The 16,186-nt window shown below is 41.6% G+C and overlaps 2 protein-coding genes across 2 annotated transcripts in view; one reads left to right on the forward strand and one right to left on the reverse strand.

The window, feature by feature from the left end:
- Positions 1–3,999: 3,999 nt before the first annotated feature.
- LOC138951862 (protein ZNRD2-like) lies at positions 4,000–10,263 on the reverse strand. The gene is made up of 4 exons (XM_070323420.1): positions 10,120–10,263; positions 9,152–9,303; positions 6,786–6,870; positions 4,000–4,598 (listed from the first exon to the last, which is right to left on the reverse strand). The coding sequence occupies exons 1-4, from the start codon at positions 10,208–10,210 to the stop codon at positions 4,138–4,140; spliced, it is 789 nt and encodes a 262-aa protein (XP_070179521.1). The 5' UTR covers positions 10,211–10,263; the 3' UTR covers positions 4,000–4,137.
- Positions 10,264–10,300: 37 nt separating this feature from the next.
- Positions 10,301–16,186, forward strand: part of LOC138951859 (nuclear pore complex protein Nup133-like) — a 35,910-nt gene continuing 30,024 nt past the window's right edge. Inside the window, exons 1-5 of the mRNA XM_070323419.1 lie at positions 10,301–10,621; positions 12,471–12,595; positions 14,088–14,188; positions 15,193–15,420; positions 15,967–16,032. Of these exons, the coding sequence (XP_070179520.1) occupies positions 10,506–10,621; positions 12,471–12,595; positions 14,088–14,188; positions 15,193–15,420; positions 15,967–16,032 (636 nt within the window). The 5' untranslated portion in view covers positions 10,301–10,505. The remainder of the gene's footprint in view (positions 10,622–12,470; positions 12,596–14,087; positions 14,189–15,192; positions 15,421–15,966; positions 16,033–16,186) is intronic.

The following is a 16,186-nucleotide window of genomic DNA, read 5'->3' on the forward strand; positions in this document are numbered from 1 at the left end:
AGAGAGAGACAGAGAGAGAGAGACAGAGCGAGCGAAAGAGGGAGGAAGAGAGAGAGAGAGAGATAAAGAGAGAGAGAGATAAAGAGAGAGAGAGATAAAGAGAGAGAGATATATAAAGAGAGAGAGAGAAAGAGGGAGGAAGAGAGAGAGAGAGAGAGCGAGCGAGAGACAGAGCGAGCAAGAGACAGAGAGAGACCGCTGAGAAAGAGGGAGGAAGAGAGAGAGAGATAAGAGAGAGAGAGAGAGATAAAGGGAGAGAGAGATAAAGAGAGAGAGAGAGAAAGAAAGAGAGAGAGAGAAAGAACAAGAACAAGTCTTTATTTAACGAGGGTAATAGTGAGGACAGGGGAGGCTACCGCTCCTTTCACAGCAGACTCTGCACCCGAGTTGTTGGCCGGTTGATTGTGGAATTCTGTTTGTGATGGGGTCTGGTGGTTTCCGATTGTCTGTATGTTCATGGAAACTTCCCTTCGGGTTTGCATAACAGTTTTTATAGGGCTAAGAAATTAGCCCTAACATTTTCAATCCTGTTTGATTGCACTTCGCCTCCCGAGGTGATCGTAGTGTTACGGCACTCGGTTACATCTGGCGCTTGCGAGCAGGGATGGGACTCGGCATGATATGTTCAGGTAATGGCATAATGTGACCACTGAACATTTTCGTGCTGTTCCCATTCTGCGAACTTGGGATGGACAGTGGTCCCCTCGGAACTTCGGGACGAAGTTCATTCAAACGGGGGCGATTGTGACAGGGGAGGCTACCGCTCCTAAGGCCTTTCACAGCAGACTCTGCACCCGAGTTGTTGGCCTTTAAGTCAACACCGGTTGATTGTGGAATTCTGTTTGTGATGGGGTCTGGTGGTTTCCGATTGTCTGTATGTTCATGGAAACAGACCTGTTTACCCTAAACCCGAGGCAAGAGTACTTTCCCAAAAAGTTGAGTGTATTTTTCATAAAGTTGGTGTACTTTGCAAGCAAAGCCATATGGGCTAGGGAAAATGTACGCCGCGTGGGTGCAAACGTGTTTGTGTAAGAATGGCATGTCTTGTGAACACCTTCAGAATTTAACTCCTTCCAATACAACAGGGATAAAACAATTTTATTTACCTGTCAGTTTATAGCATTTTATTACCATTTTAGTGAACCATATCACTAGCAGACCAATATGGGCTGATTGTAGGTGATCCTCTAAATGTTATAATGGTATGACAGAGACCCTTTTTATTTATCACTCTAAAATTAAGAAAGACAAACTAAAACTTTGAACTAAAAACTTCAGCTAGGTTGACTTATTCTAAGGAGTGACAATTTTTATTTTTAACAATAAAACCCATTACCATGCTAAATACCGAAAAGCCATCTTTGTCGGGGGTGGGAATACAGGCACCACCCACCTTCTGAAAATGACATGTGCTCAGCTCGCTTGAAACTTACATGGTAAAAGTTCCGAGGAATGACTCAAAATGAAATTCTGTGACTCAGTTTACTTCAAATGCAGTTTTAGATTATTTCCTTATTGTCTTATGTTGATAATGAATCTGACCCTATCTAGTTAGTAGACAGGACAAAGCAAAGCAAAAGAGTTGTTGAACCTGATGTGAGAGTGTTGCGTGAGGACCTGTCAGCTGTTAATATTCATGATGTCAAGTGTGTGATTGGCTGCATGAGGTCATGTGCATAAGGTCACACCAGCCTCGGTTCAATCCCGTCCCCGTTGGCTGTTCTGTCTAGTAGAGTTGCGTAGTCAGTTCGAATTTTATTTTGGTCGAAATAAACTGCATGGTAATAAAACCGTTATTTCTAATATGCTGACTGTTAGCAAATGATAACAGACATGTCTCGTAAATTATATCCAAATGAGCCTTGCTAACAGTAACAGTCAGCATATTATAAACTAGCAGTCAGGCCCGGCTTCGCCCGGGTGTTTCTGCTCTCCCCTCTCTCAGAAACCTCTCGAATCTTATTCAATGTGGATAAGAAAAATGACAGTGTGAGCTCATACATTTGGATGTATAGGCAAGGCAAGTTTCTATTTGGTTCAACGTGTTCTTCGTGATTTGTTTACCCCTTCTCACACCCACTGTAGTTACCGTCTGATCAAAGCACGCATACCTCATGAGTGAGCGCGTCATACCTTTTTGAACAGGGGAGAGAAATCTGTAAATTCTCGTGATCTTTCACTGAGGCGATCGTTATTCGCGATGATCTGGAAGGCAGGGAGGGTGAGCAGGGGGGGCGGGATGATTGCGGGCGGGGGTAACCCTTGAGAATGACACGGTATACTGGTTTGATGAGTTACCTCCCTTCCGTGGGTGACAAAGCATGACTTACCTCCCTTGCACTATATAGACTGTATTGATAGATGGGGAGGGTAATTATCCGAGGAAGGAAACAATGTCTGAAGAAACTAAAACCCAGGTGCACATTTGTGGGTCCAGGGCAGTGTGCATGCAAAATATCTTGTGCTTATCTTTTGCCATCTCTGAGATATGGCGACCACAGATAGACAAACACACACACACACACACAGACAGACACTCTCTTTTATTTATATGTATAGATAACTAATAATAACCAGTGTCTTCCAAACAGATTGATAATGAAAAGATGAAGTTCGTGAAATAACATCTGCGGTTGACAGTGGCAAGTTCATTTTTACAATCATCTTCGAAAACATTGCTTCAGCGCGGACTACAGCCTTTTCTTCTGGCAGTATTTGCTTTGCGGGAATGAACTTCATAATTTCTTGGCAGCTTTCAGTGGATTTCTTTGTAGCAAATTTGTCCAGGTGAGTTTTGGAACTGCAGTGTCGTTCGATGTCATATTTCCCAGCATGGGCAACGGAGAAATCTGATTTACAATACTTGCCGTGTGCATGACTTTTTTTCCCATAGTAGACTCCACAATTTCTGGCTCTTTCTTATATTTCTCCAAGAAAATCTGCTGCTTCTGCTGTTTAGACTTGGTACAGTCATCCAAAACTGGCACATTTTTCCGCTTCATTTTGCCACGATTGTCCAGACGATCGCACGTGCCAACAACTGAACAATGTTTCCACAGCTGAAGACTCACTGTCATGGTTATCTCCCTTCGACCGAAAACGGTATCAGTTGTACCATTCCGTAATCAGCACACCAACACCGGAAAACGTATTCTAGACTTTTTCTTAGGCGTATTTTGTGCGTGTGTCGCGTATTTGTGTACCGATAATTATTTGGCGTACAAAATACGCCCAAATCGTACTGGTCAACAGGTCTGTCCAGGAAACCTTCGGGTTTGCATAACAGTTTTTATAGGGCTAAGAAATTAGCCCTAACATTTTCAATCCTGTTTGATTGCACTTCGCCTCCCGAGGTGATCGTAGCGATACGGCACTCGGTTACAATAGAGTAAGCAGTGATCTTGTCCAGTAACTCTTTCACATACAGTATACTTCTGACCATCAGAAGCCCTTTCCCTGCCGATACTCCTAAAACCATCCCCTGTCCCTCCCTGATTCTGAGAACTAGCGCTGCCAGCAAAGAAACCGGAAGCCGTCACTCCTTGACTTCGAACAGCTTGAACGGCAGAGAGAGAGAGAGAGAGAGAGAGAGAGAGAGAGAGAGAGAGATGGAGGGGGTTGGAGAGAGTGAGTCAACCCGAAAAGAAAAGCCGGATAGCAATATTGACTTAACAACTGTGTCAGTGTGGGTGAAAGACTACACGCTACCAGCCAGTACAGGGGCGGTGGCTGTGTGTGTTTTCACCGTGAGAGCTTCGCTCATAACTTATTTTTTACTTTTTTAAATTTTTTATAGCATCATTGCTTGAGCATCTCACGACGGCTACAATGTTAGACCTGTGTCCGGGACGCTTTAAAACTGCTCGCAAAGGCAAAAGAAGTTTCGTTCAGGGAGAAGTCCTTACTTGTTCACTGCTATCCAGATAGTACTGGTTTGCCAGGTAATAAAAACAAGTAAATGAGATTTAACATGCAAGCAGAACCACAAACACCCAAAAATCTCATGCAAATATCTGAATTTTTGTTCTTTTTCATTTTTCCCCCCGCTTCAACACAGAAATATTTGAGTTACAAATGGGACGCTGAAATTAAAAAAATTCAAATTATCATGCCGTTATCACATTTTTCTCATTTCTTTCAAGAATCTAAAGCAGCTCGAACACTAGAGAGAGCCTCAGCGGATGCTTTGATCAACTGGCACAGCTGAATGCTATATTCCACGTTTCGTGTGGCTCGCAGTTCGGCCACTGCCCAGTCCATTTTGTCCAGTAACTCTTTCACATACTTCTGACCATCAGAAGCCCTTTCCCTGCCGATACTCCAGAAACCATCCCCTGTCCCTCCCTGATTCTGAGAACTAGCGCTGCCAGCAAAGAAACCGGAAGCCGTCACTCCTTGACTTCGAACAGCTTGAGGGGCACCTGGCACGGTTGTTGATGTGATTTCAGCATGTCCGCTCGGCGCGTCTTGGAACTGTGAAGAGTTGTGGAGCAGACTTCGCTGGTTGGAGGTCTGTGAGTGCGCAGCATCAGGTGTAGACGGCACCGCGACGATCTCACGCTCTCTGGCCAGAGCCAAGGCGGCTGCGGGGTTTGTTACTGGACAAGATTTAAACACAGGAATAAAATGTGGAGGTAAAATTGTAAGGCAAGGCAATATTTATTTCAAAACCCACTAGGGTTACTTGAATTTGAAACTAAAGTGAAAAAAAATTACAATAAAAACAACAACAAAAAGGAATGCAATAATGGGACACCCTTTGTAATTAATAACAAGAAATAGGTCAAGCTGGATTATAACTAATCAAATATAATCACCATTGTGTTAACAGGACAAGCATTACGATATAATAAACCTGAGAAGTGCACAATCATTGGATAACTTACTAATAACTGTTACTCATAGCTGCCAACTCCTGTGAAGCCCAAAGAGTGGCATAATGCTGCATTTTGGAATTTTTAGCGTACCAATTGGTGTTTAAGAGTAGCATTGTCTTGAATTTGAATCGCACCCCGCATTATGCGAGGTTTGCCTTGGACTTGGGAGTGAGAGACAGTGTCTCGGTAACCTACACATCCAAGAACGTTTTCCAAGTCGATCAAAGAGAATACGCTAAGGCCAACATAAAAAAGTTGTATGTTTCTGGTAACATGGCTAAAAAAAAATAGGGTAGGTAGGTAGGGATTTATATTGTTTTTATTTTTTATTTTTTTTGGTCAGGGTAGAAAATAACTATACAGTGACGCAAAGAGACTGGACTTACTATACAAAGAGAAAGACAACACATTACAAAACAAATGAGACAAAAGGGATGCGGGGTTATCCCCCTTGTGTCGTCTGCCGTCTGTTACTTTCGTTTTGACGCTTTTTTTTTTCTTTTTACAAATGCAATAAAAAAAAAGTCTAGGGTTGGCGGGAAAAAACTAGGTAGGGTCGGGTGACCAGAAACATACAACTTTTTTTTGTTGGCCTAACCAAGACTACAACGCGAAAAGTAGAAACGACGTTCTCGATTGGATGTACGACAAAACCGTCCCCTGACTGGATCAGACCTTTTCATCACAAGCGCAGTTTTTAATGACTGCTGCTGATTTTCGAGTGATAAGTGGAAATTTTGCATACTTATAATTTTTTGTTTGAGCGTAGCAGTTTTGGGCTTAGCGTAACAGCATAACAATTGCTGTAAAATCGTGGCATGCTACGCTGAAATCGTAGCAGTTGGCAGCTCTGGTTACTTCAAAGTTTCTACTTGCCTGAAGGACAGGTACTAATTTGTTTTATTTATTGCAAAGGTTGGTAAAGCAGGTGCTCTCTAACTTTGGGAGATTGACGAGCATACGCAAAAGTATGTTATCCCTCTTTACGAAAGGTTTGCATGTTTGCAGCATCTGTCAAGGTCAAACACGTTAAAAAATCTCACATTGAAGCAAACAATTGTTGCCTTGATTATACAATTCAAGACTTCTAAATAAAAAGAAAACACACCAGTAACCAGGTTAGGTACAATTATATCTATAACCAATATTTATAATAATTCAAGACTTCTTCCTTTTTAAGACCTTGATCTGTCCATAGACCATTTATCCTGGACCGCCAACTAGGTCTTTCTCCGCTCTTTCTCTCTATTACGAGGTAGCGGCCTCTCGCATTTAGGAACCTACGCTTACATGGCCTTTCAGAAATCAGAGGGATGTCATATCCGGTGTCAATTGTAAACATGGACGAAGTTGCCGAGGTAAGTTCTGAAAATGCTAAAATAAACTCAGCTAAAGTGCATATGGAACATGTTTTTCGATGAGTTTTGTTAAGTTTAGTTTGGGGTTTTGCAAAATCCAGTTCATTGTCACCTCCCATTGTCACAAATAACTGGAGCGTGCTTTCTTTTCACTGTCTTCAAATCGCTGGCCTTTCAAACCGGACACTAAGCGCCCCTGAAAGTCGAGTGTCGTAACCTCGAAGGGTCACAGAACGAGTTGGCGGTCCAGGCTATTTGTCTATGATCTGTCAGATGTTTTTTCATAGCCTCTGTAAATTTACCTCCATTTTAAGACTTCCTCCCTTTTAAATCCTGTTTTTTCTCAGATTTTTTTTAGATCTTTAGAGGGGGGTTACATCTTACACAAGGCATGCATGAAAAAACTGGTCAACAACTCGCTATGGCTGCTGAGTTCTCCCAGTGAACACACAACATTTCAACATGAATTTCTGTTCAAGATATTACTTAATAAACCAACATATTATCAGTATCAAAACTGTAACAACAACAAAATGTCATTTATTCATACCTGGATTGTCTTTGTCAGCATCTGAGTCGAGTTCTGAGCATGCAATGCAGTAGTTTACTCCCTGCTTTGTCTGCAGCAATATTGTCTGAACAAATAACAGAAACAAACAATTTATGAAACTGTGTGGATCTGGACAATAATTCAGACTGATGCACGTGATACAGTGGAACACTGTCAATATCGTATTTTTTCCTCAAAACGATTGTTCTGAGCAGGCTTTGAGGTCTGGATAATTATATGTGTGCTCTATAATTATTACTATGTATTATTATCTTTATTACCTCCCTTTTAAGACCCGGCTCCTTTACCCCACCTATGACGTTGACCTTTTTTTTTTTTAGCCGAGATTAGCTGTGCTGCAGCAGGTCACACAGAATTGTAGTAACTGTGTATCAACACGTTGGAATGCAGGCGTTAAATCAACGTTACAGGTAGCGACTGAAGCTAACAGTCTGAGCGAATATATGCGTACCTGGTCAGATAGAACCAAATGAGTGGGTACGGATATATCCGTACCTGGGAGACAATGAGTTAAGAGTACCGTATTTGACGGACTACAAGCCGCGACTTTAAAAAAATAAAATCGCATTGCGGCTTATAAAAAGATGCGGCTAAAACGTTACCTAAACTTGAATAGCATTCACCTAATGGAAGTCGCCGCGGATTTTCATTTCGCTCGATTAGCGATTACCGGTACTTTATTAGCTCTCTACTCAAGCCTCGGCGCTTTTCTCTTTCTTTCGCGAATCTTCGTTTGTCAACAAGTCGTCGTGACAAGATAGCGTACAGAGAAACACCGGATGTATCAGGATCTCGAGCGCGCGAGATTTAGTTTTTTTGTGTCTCGCGATAGTTGGAGGAGCGAGAGCCGCCATGTTGTGTTTTCGTCTGCTCGAAATGTGCGCAAAAGTCGTAAATCATCCCAAAAAAGCTTATTCTGGGTGGGACTACATGTGTGTGTTGGTTACAAATTGTGTGTGTGTGATATTTTTCTTCAAACTTTTTCACTTTTCTTCTTTGTTTCACTTGTTTATTCTCGGAGCCGATTTCGCCAAATACCGTACTTTCGTTTGCCTGGTTGTTTTGATTGATTGACACGATCTGATTATATTTTTTTCGACGGCGGCTAATATAGTAATGCGGCCTATACGTGGCTCGTTCCAATTTTTTTGTTAAAAGTCGGGGGTGCGGCTTATAAAACGATGCGTCTTGTAATCCGTCAAATACGGTAAGAGTAAGACCGTGATCTTCAAGATTTTCTGTTTATAAAATTGGTAAATCGACTTTCATTGTAAGAGTCCCTCTCTCTTAAGAACAAATGTTTCGCTTATACTTTAGGTCCTAACAATCACCGTGCTTCCTGGGTTATTTTGCACCAAAGTGTCTGTATCTCTGAAACTACTACCAGGTTTTGAGCGAGACGTCATTTGTACCTCAAATGCCATAGGACTTTCCAAATCGACCACTTTTCAAAGGATTATCTTTGTCAACAAACAAATAAATGATAAATGCCTATGTACACTCGAAGTCAAACAGAGGTCTAATGTAAGAAATGCATACCTCTCAACCCCTATGGTTTTCCCATATTTTGTACGGGATTTATCCAAATTTAGGTGTGTACGGTCTACAAGGCCTAGCTGTACGGGCAAACCAAATGATAGGGCAATTCATGTCAATGCTGTGATCTTGACAACAATAACAGTTTACACATGTATGCAAATAAAGATTAACACACATACTCAGGCATACTCAGGCATGACATTTGAGTCAAACAGATACACACACACACACGGGTTGCAGTGTTGGGTTCACGTTGGAGTGATCGACTGCTTGAATACTTAGGTCAGTGTATCCTTTATATAGCCCACTTCCATGACCTTCCCGGTTTCAGATAATTGCATGCCATTTTCCAAACCTTCTTCCTTTTAACCTGAGTGAGTCGTTTTGAAAATTACCAAATGGAAACAATTTTTTCATTTAAATTCAAGTTTTGAGTCAGTAATTATTGATCATTTACCTCAAGACAAGGGAGGCAACTTTGTTATTTTTCGTGTTATTTGTCAGAAATTTTTTAAGCATGGTTATTTTTCGTTCTGTAGTATGAACATTCATTCCGAGGGTAAACAGGTCTGCAGCTGGTTTTTGTCCCTTTGAAAAAAATATTAGTGTTTGTAAGGGATTGTTACCTTGAATACAGTTTCTAGTCATATTAATAGTAATACAGGTTGGCCTGGGAAGGGGTTGACAGGTCTGGAAATGTATTCATGAAACATACACTCCAAAATCACAGAAACTGTGCATTTATTCTGCTGATCTTCATCCCCCCCTTCCCACACACACACACACACACAAACACCCTGACTCACATCACATTCCCGACATGTACTGCCAAGCATCTTGTAGCCTTTCAGTAGATAATCTCCCATCATTTTGGAGATTTTGTCAGACCTTTCTCGGCGAGCCTGCATCAGCTTCATTTCAGCTTCTGATGGTGGCTGCCAGCCATCGTAGTCACCTTCTGTGTCAAACACAAAAAATAACACTTATAAACAGTACAATCTGTACATGAACAGTAAGTCCTAAAACATTCTTCTTTTTTTTAAATCAATCTTGACTTAACTTGTTCAGTGTTTGAGGCCTGTGAGGTCCTGTTCACCGTTCCTTAGGTGTGAAAACACACACTGAATAATAAAGGTGGCAATGCGCGTAGAAAAAAAAATCTATATAGTGATCTGGCATTTTGGATCATATCTGGATGAGAGATTGTTCCACAACTTCCAGTCCGCATCCAGTCTACTCTTCAGGCAGTTCACTGTTGGAGCCGTGACAACCGAGTCAGGCAGGCTGTTCCATATGTATGTTTACCACACCACTGCTGAAGAAGTTTTGCCTTGTATTCAGACGACATCTGGGTTTTCTGAGTTTAAGGGAATGATCTCTGAGTCTGAGTTCTAGACATTCGCCTTTGGGAGTACAGTAACACCTCAGTACTGGTTTTTCTGTATGTACAGAGATGTAGCCTATTGCAAATGAGACTCGTCATGAATTAATCAAGTTCAGGAGTTGCCTCAATGAAAGAATACACACTATTCACACCGTGTGTCACACCAACTTACACATGTGTGTTGAAAAGTCTGAAATCATCTGCTTGTGCCAGGGTAAACTGTAAGTGTAACTGTATCATTATGTGTACAGACTACAGTGGTAGCTTGAGAGCTTGTCTGTGTGGGCGTTTTGGTTACCAGCTGCTTAAAATTCGCATCTAGGCTGGTTTTTCAGAAATGTTAAGACTACAGATCAAATTAATATGATTTAAAAAGACTGTTCAATTCACCCATGGCTTTTGTCGCTGGTTTTGTTCGTGCTCTTCGGATTTCAGCAGTTGTCACAGCGTGTTTGATTGCTACGGAAGTGCTCTTTGGCATCAAGAAATCACAAAAATGTGTAACTTCCTGTGCCGGTAATTTAAAGCATGTGTTTTCTTCCTCACTTTAACTACGATTTTCTGAATTTGAAATTGGTAATGTTGATTTAGTCATCATCACATTACACGTGGCTAGAAAATCAGCAAATATCTTGTAGTTTAGTTCGTAAGAACGGAAGTGTGTGAAAAAGCGAAACTACTCGATAAAGACAAATGCCCATTGGCGCGAGCTAAAACCGAAAGAGGAGACAGGACGAATAACACGGAAAGAGACAAAAAAGGAACAATTCTCAGCCATGTTCAGCCCCCGTGGTCCGGCAACTCGGTCACAGAATTCTCCGTTCACACCATCACGCAAAGGAACACCCGGAAAACGTGGATTTTCAACCCCTCGTCGGGCCAGAGATAACAGGTGAAGAAAATAGTGTGAATCAACGATTCTTCTCTTGACCCTGTCGATTTCTTCTTGTCCATTGTAATAATTGTAATTGTGATCAGCGTTTATCAGGCTGGCGGCTATTTTCACTTCCGCGGCGCATGTTATGCCCGCCTGTAGTGTAAGTTGTAACGACAAACGTGTCTTTAAAATGTACTGTAGTATCACTATCATTGTAATTTGTATCAATTTTGAGTGCCCAGGAGAAAACCTTCAAAAACACTATCTGACTATGTCAGTATGTGGGTCGTTTGACCACCTCTTCAACTCCAAGAAGGTCAGGGGGCACCCCACCCCCTTACTTAACGACCCCGTGGTTACTGTTTTGTTAGTGTTTTCAAAACTTGACAAAAGAAGCTAAATCAGTAAATGGTGTACTGTAAAAAGTGTAATCTGACCAGTGCCAAGTGGGCTTAGTAACTGCCAGTGTATCAATCAGTGTATGAGTGAATGACTATGAGTGTATCGATATCATGTTACCAAATTATTTGTGTGTGAGAGTTTGTGTTTCAATGTAAACTGTGCAAAGGTTGGCACAGTGGTACACGATGCAATATGGAAGGGACTCAGTTTAATAGGCGCACCGAGTTCTTCTGGGTCATCTTGTATGCTTGCAATATGGCATAAGTAAACCAAACCCTGAGTAATGAGTTATAGTTTATACCTCAGCACACTTGACCACAAAGCTTAAACATCTGGGCCTGAATGTATGTGTCGAGGTTCAACTTGACCTGGGCTAATAGCTTAGCTCGGACTATCTATCCCCAGGATAGCATCGATACTTTAGCGCAATGCATGAGTCGAGATTACAGAAAAGATAACTAACCCGTGCATTCCCCTCGATCTATATTTGGCATGGGGATTTCCGCACCTCTGCGCATGAAAGGATGTCAAAGCCATTCTAAATTCAGGAATCCGCGTTCGAACGGTGATGTCGCTCTGTTCTAAATGACCCATGTAGACCGGCCTTGACGTCATGAAAATCGTGACGAAATGTTTCTTTGATTTAGTTTGAACTGGGTTCCGGTCTTGTTCTCGTTCCATTGTTTTCTTCGCGTTGTTGCTTTCTTGTGCAAATTCACATTAGGTTAGGCGAAATGTGGCGGAACAAGGGCATTTGTTCTAGGATTCAAGTGAAGTAAGTTGGAGGGAAAGGGAGGGGGTGGGTGGATCGCAATTTCGACTTGAAGTTCAAATTCGTTTTAAGCACCGTCAGTGATCACACAAATTTCTGTGGCAAAACCGATATTTTTTAATAGTTCATATACATCAAACAGGTTATTCCTGTTGTGAAAACATGGTTTCTTCGCACTTGAAGTGCGGCAGCCGCCATGTTGTTTTTGAACTAACCCCGGGATAAAAAACTTATCAGCTTCAAAAAGAGGGGATAGTTGGACCCGGATTTTAGCGTGAGGATAGAGTTTATCCCGGGTTAAAGTCTCTATCTTCGACACATACATTCCTGCCCTGGTTGCACATGAACCCATGGGGGTTCTGGATCTGGACAGGAATTAGGACTTGTCCCAGCAGCTGATGTGACTGTGAATAAGGGAAAGCACGGTGAACAGCAGAAAATTGTGTATTTGAATTTTTAGAAAGCACAGTTACAGAATATGCTGAATTAGTTATCTTAGGAATGCCATCATAAAAATCTGGATCCTGTAAATAATCCTTCAAGACATCTTCCTTTCTCATGTAGACGATGTGAACAATCGTTCATAATCATAGCTCTGTCTTGGATTTTTCATGCATTGAACTTTCAGTTTTACACTACAGGCATCTTGCCACTTGGACTCAAGTAACAAATGCATGTCTTTTTTTTCAGATCTCAAGTGGGCACTCGCTCCCTACAAGTATCACAGATTTTAGATGACACGTCACGACACAGAGTGGAAAGCTTCGGGGTGCCTCTGCCAGTTCTCATCACCGAGGCCCTCACTCTGGCTGACAGTAAGTGTGGTTTTTGTGTTTTGTTAGTGTTGAGGGGGAGGGTCTGTAGACTGTACTGTGAATTGCTAATCATTTTATTTTTAAACATGAAGCATTTTGGGAAATTAACTTTTTAACTTTCACCTGTTTGATTTGAATAATAGAAGCTGGAGCAGGTCTGAGAAAGGCCCATAAGGCTCACCTGATCTGGACAACGTTAGCCAGTCTTGCGTGTTCTTTTATGTGTGAGATTGTGTTATATTTTGGTGCTGTTTGTTATGCCACTCCCACTAACGTGAAAAACAAACTATTTCATGGAACTCCTAATTTGCAGATTTGCATTGTTTTGTTTCCTCACACAGATCATCAACACACAAGCACACACACACACACATGTTTACGAGATAATGTATATTATTGTGTCGGCAGAAGTGAAGCTTATTCGAACTCTCCACCCAGAATATTCTTCCCATGGTGGAAAGAGGAAAATGGAAGGAATACTAACAGTGAGATATAATCTGCTGATATTATGTCATGATGCAAGATAATACACATTTTGTTGACCACATTTTGTGATTATTAATTATGCAAATGATGAATATAAAATGTTATGCCAAAGTCTTGAGATGTTAAAAAAAGGGAATTTCAGCAAGTTGAAGGATTTAAATAATCCTTCGGATAGGATTATGCATTTGATTTTAAATACAGTAGTTTGGGTTTTCTATAAAGTTTGGGAGGAATGTTGTGTCCATCCTAGTCCATTTCCAGATCCATGTTAATCAATCTCGTATGATCTCGGAAGAACCGAGAAGATAGCGGCCATTGTTAAATGAGGAGATCACACGTGGACCGGGAATAAAAGCATCCCACTTGAACACACAAGCTGTGTCATCGTCTTACACTTTGTTGTATGCAAGAACACAACAATAGATTCTAAAATATTTTTTTAATGACATTCCAGAGATGTTTTCCAAACACTAGCCCTTAACCCCTTCACTGCCCACCCCGTATGTAATACGTGGTCATTTTCTGTTTATCGTACGCCCATAACCGTATCTCATACGTGGGATTTGTGTCAACAACATTTCAGGATATTTCTGAAAACTAAATGGGAGGTAACCACTGTCCAAGTACTTGTAGGGGTTCTGAACACAGTTCTTTCCCATAGACCGTTCGGATAAGTTACTACCACTGTGGCAGTGAAGGGGTTAAAACTAAAACTGTGGATACAGTGGAACCCTCATTTTATTCCTCCAAGACTGAGAAAATCAGGTCTTAAAAGTTAAAGAGGGAGTCTTAAAATGAGGGTAAATTTACAGAGGTTATGGACAAAATGTCTGAAAAAACACTGTCTTGAAAGGGAGGGAGTCTTTAATTGGGGGTCTTAAAAGGGGGGTTCCACTGTATTGCATTTGCAAATGCTCAATACGTATTTTTATTTTCAGTCATCGGTTCCTCGTGGCAAAACTGTTTTGATTTGTTTGAACTTTGACATGGATTTTGCATTGTGCAGGATCCACAGAAGTAACAGTGAAGATAGACCCCAGTGGCTGGGCCTGGTTGGTTGGTGGTCGCAAACTGTTTGTCTGGAGATGCAACCCCACTACCACAAGAGTAAGTTTTCATCGTTGTGAACTTGTCTGTGTGTAGCCTAAACAGATAGCATGGGTGAGGTTCTTCCGGTATATGCCGGAAATCCGGATTCGTCATGTCTGTGGTGACGTTTTTTTGGTTGTTAATTATACAAATCCTTCAGCGTCTGGGGGCCCCCAGACACCCCCTTCTTCTTCTTCTTCTTCTGCGTTCGTGGGCTGAAACTCCCACGTTCACTCATGTTTTTCCACGAGTGGAATTTTACGTGTATGACCGTTTTTACCCCGCCATATAGGCAGCCATACGCCGCTTTCGGAGGAAGCATGCTGGGTATTTTCGTGTTTCTATAACCCACCGAACTCTGACATGGATTACAGGATCTTTTCCGTGCGCATTTGGTCTTGTGCTTGCGTGAACACACGAAGGGGGTTAAGTCACTAGCAGGTCTGCACATAAGTTGACCTGGGAGATCGGAAAAATCTCCACTGTTAACCCACCAGGCGGCAGCGACCGGGATTCGAACTCACGACCTCCCGATTAGGAGGCCGACGTCTTACCACCACGCCATGCGCCCGTCTGACACCCCCTTAAAATTCTTCAGGATGCATGACATTTTTCCGTCCCACCCATGAGATAGTGATGTATGGGTTACCAATAGGATTGTATCATGATCATGCGTGTATTCACGCTGTAGATCAATGAGTATGACAACATCTTTTCAACACTGTAAACTCATGAAGTGACTGTTTTCCTTTGACAGACTTAAAATGTCTTCTTTTATTTTTAACTTTAAGCATGTATGTGACAGTCAGTAACTTACTTAGTATGTTGCTCTCAACATGTTGCTACTTTTAGCCATTCTTTGGTTAAAGGCAGCAGTATTTAGTAGATACATGTACAGTTCACCTGCGGCTCTGAGTCAAAAATATATTAAAATGTCTGAGACTTGTGTCCGATTCTGAAATTTTCATCATTGAATTTGAACAAAAATCACACATTCACAGTGAGTTTTTTCAAATCTCCAGGGAATTCAGTGCAAGGAGCTGACCTTGCCTCCCAGTGACCTTGCACACAGCGCAGGACGAGTGTGTGTCCTTGCCCCAGTGTCAGGCGAAAACCAGCCCACAGCTTGCGTGGCAGTGTCACCGGAGGGCGTTATTCGCTATTGGCCGAATATTGCATATGAAGCCTCCACTTCTGAGATCAGTGCTGAACTTAAGGGAGAAGAATGTGCCTGTGTTGTCAACTTTCAAGTGAGTGATTGTAAAGTAAAAATGTTCAATTTGGGGGAAAGGAGTTTTTGTGGACAGATTATTGTTTGCATGTAATTGACAAGAAGTTTTGTAGATCAGCTCTGAAAGTCCAACAATATGTGTACTCGCCTTTGGCTAGTGATTCTGAAAATGTACTAGCCTGAGAACAAACGTTACTAGCCAAGCCAACAGTTTGTTTCAGCAACTTTACTCGCATTTGGCGAGTAGATGAACATATTTACTCGCCAGTTACATGTTTCTACTCGCCATGGCGAGTAAAATACTCCCCACTTTGAGGCCTGTAGATGAGACGGATTTTGCTATCTCACAAGACTGGCCAAATAGTTTGTAGGGAGTTAATGATTAATTTAGTAACAGAACAACTGAATTATCAACATTATGATGTTGATAATTTTTTTATTTTGAATTTTAGAAAAGACGCATGACAATTGCAGTTCCATGCTTCCGATTGACACATGTTCCTGCTCCTGTTTTCAAGTCTGCTAAATTGTCTTGTGATGAACCAGTGTGTTGTTTCTTTTCCAGCCTCATGGGTGTCTGCTGGCAACAACCACCAGCTCTCTCCTTTTACTGAAGCCCTCTCATGGACAGGTGGGTTCACTAACATGTACAGACCTCCAATAATCTGAGAAAATCAGTCTTAAAAAGGAGGGAGTCTTAAAATGAAGGTAAATTTTCAGAGGTTATGAAAAAGCAAGGTCTTAAAAGGGAGGTTCCACTGTATTGAACTAATTTGGTTTTGTTT

The sequence above is a fragment of the Littorina saxatilis genome, linkage group LG17, assembly GCF_037325665.1.
Source record: "Littorina saxatilis isolate snail1 linkage group LG17, US_GU_Lsax_2.0, whole genome shotgun sequence".
NCBI classification, from domain to species: Eukaryota; Metazoa; Mollusca; class Gastropoda; order Littorinimorpha; family Littorinidae; genus Littorina; species Littorina saxatilis.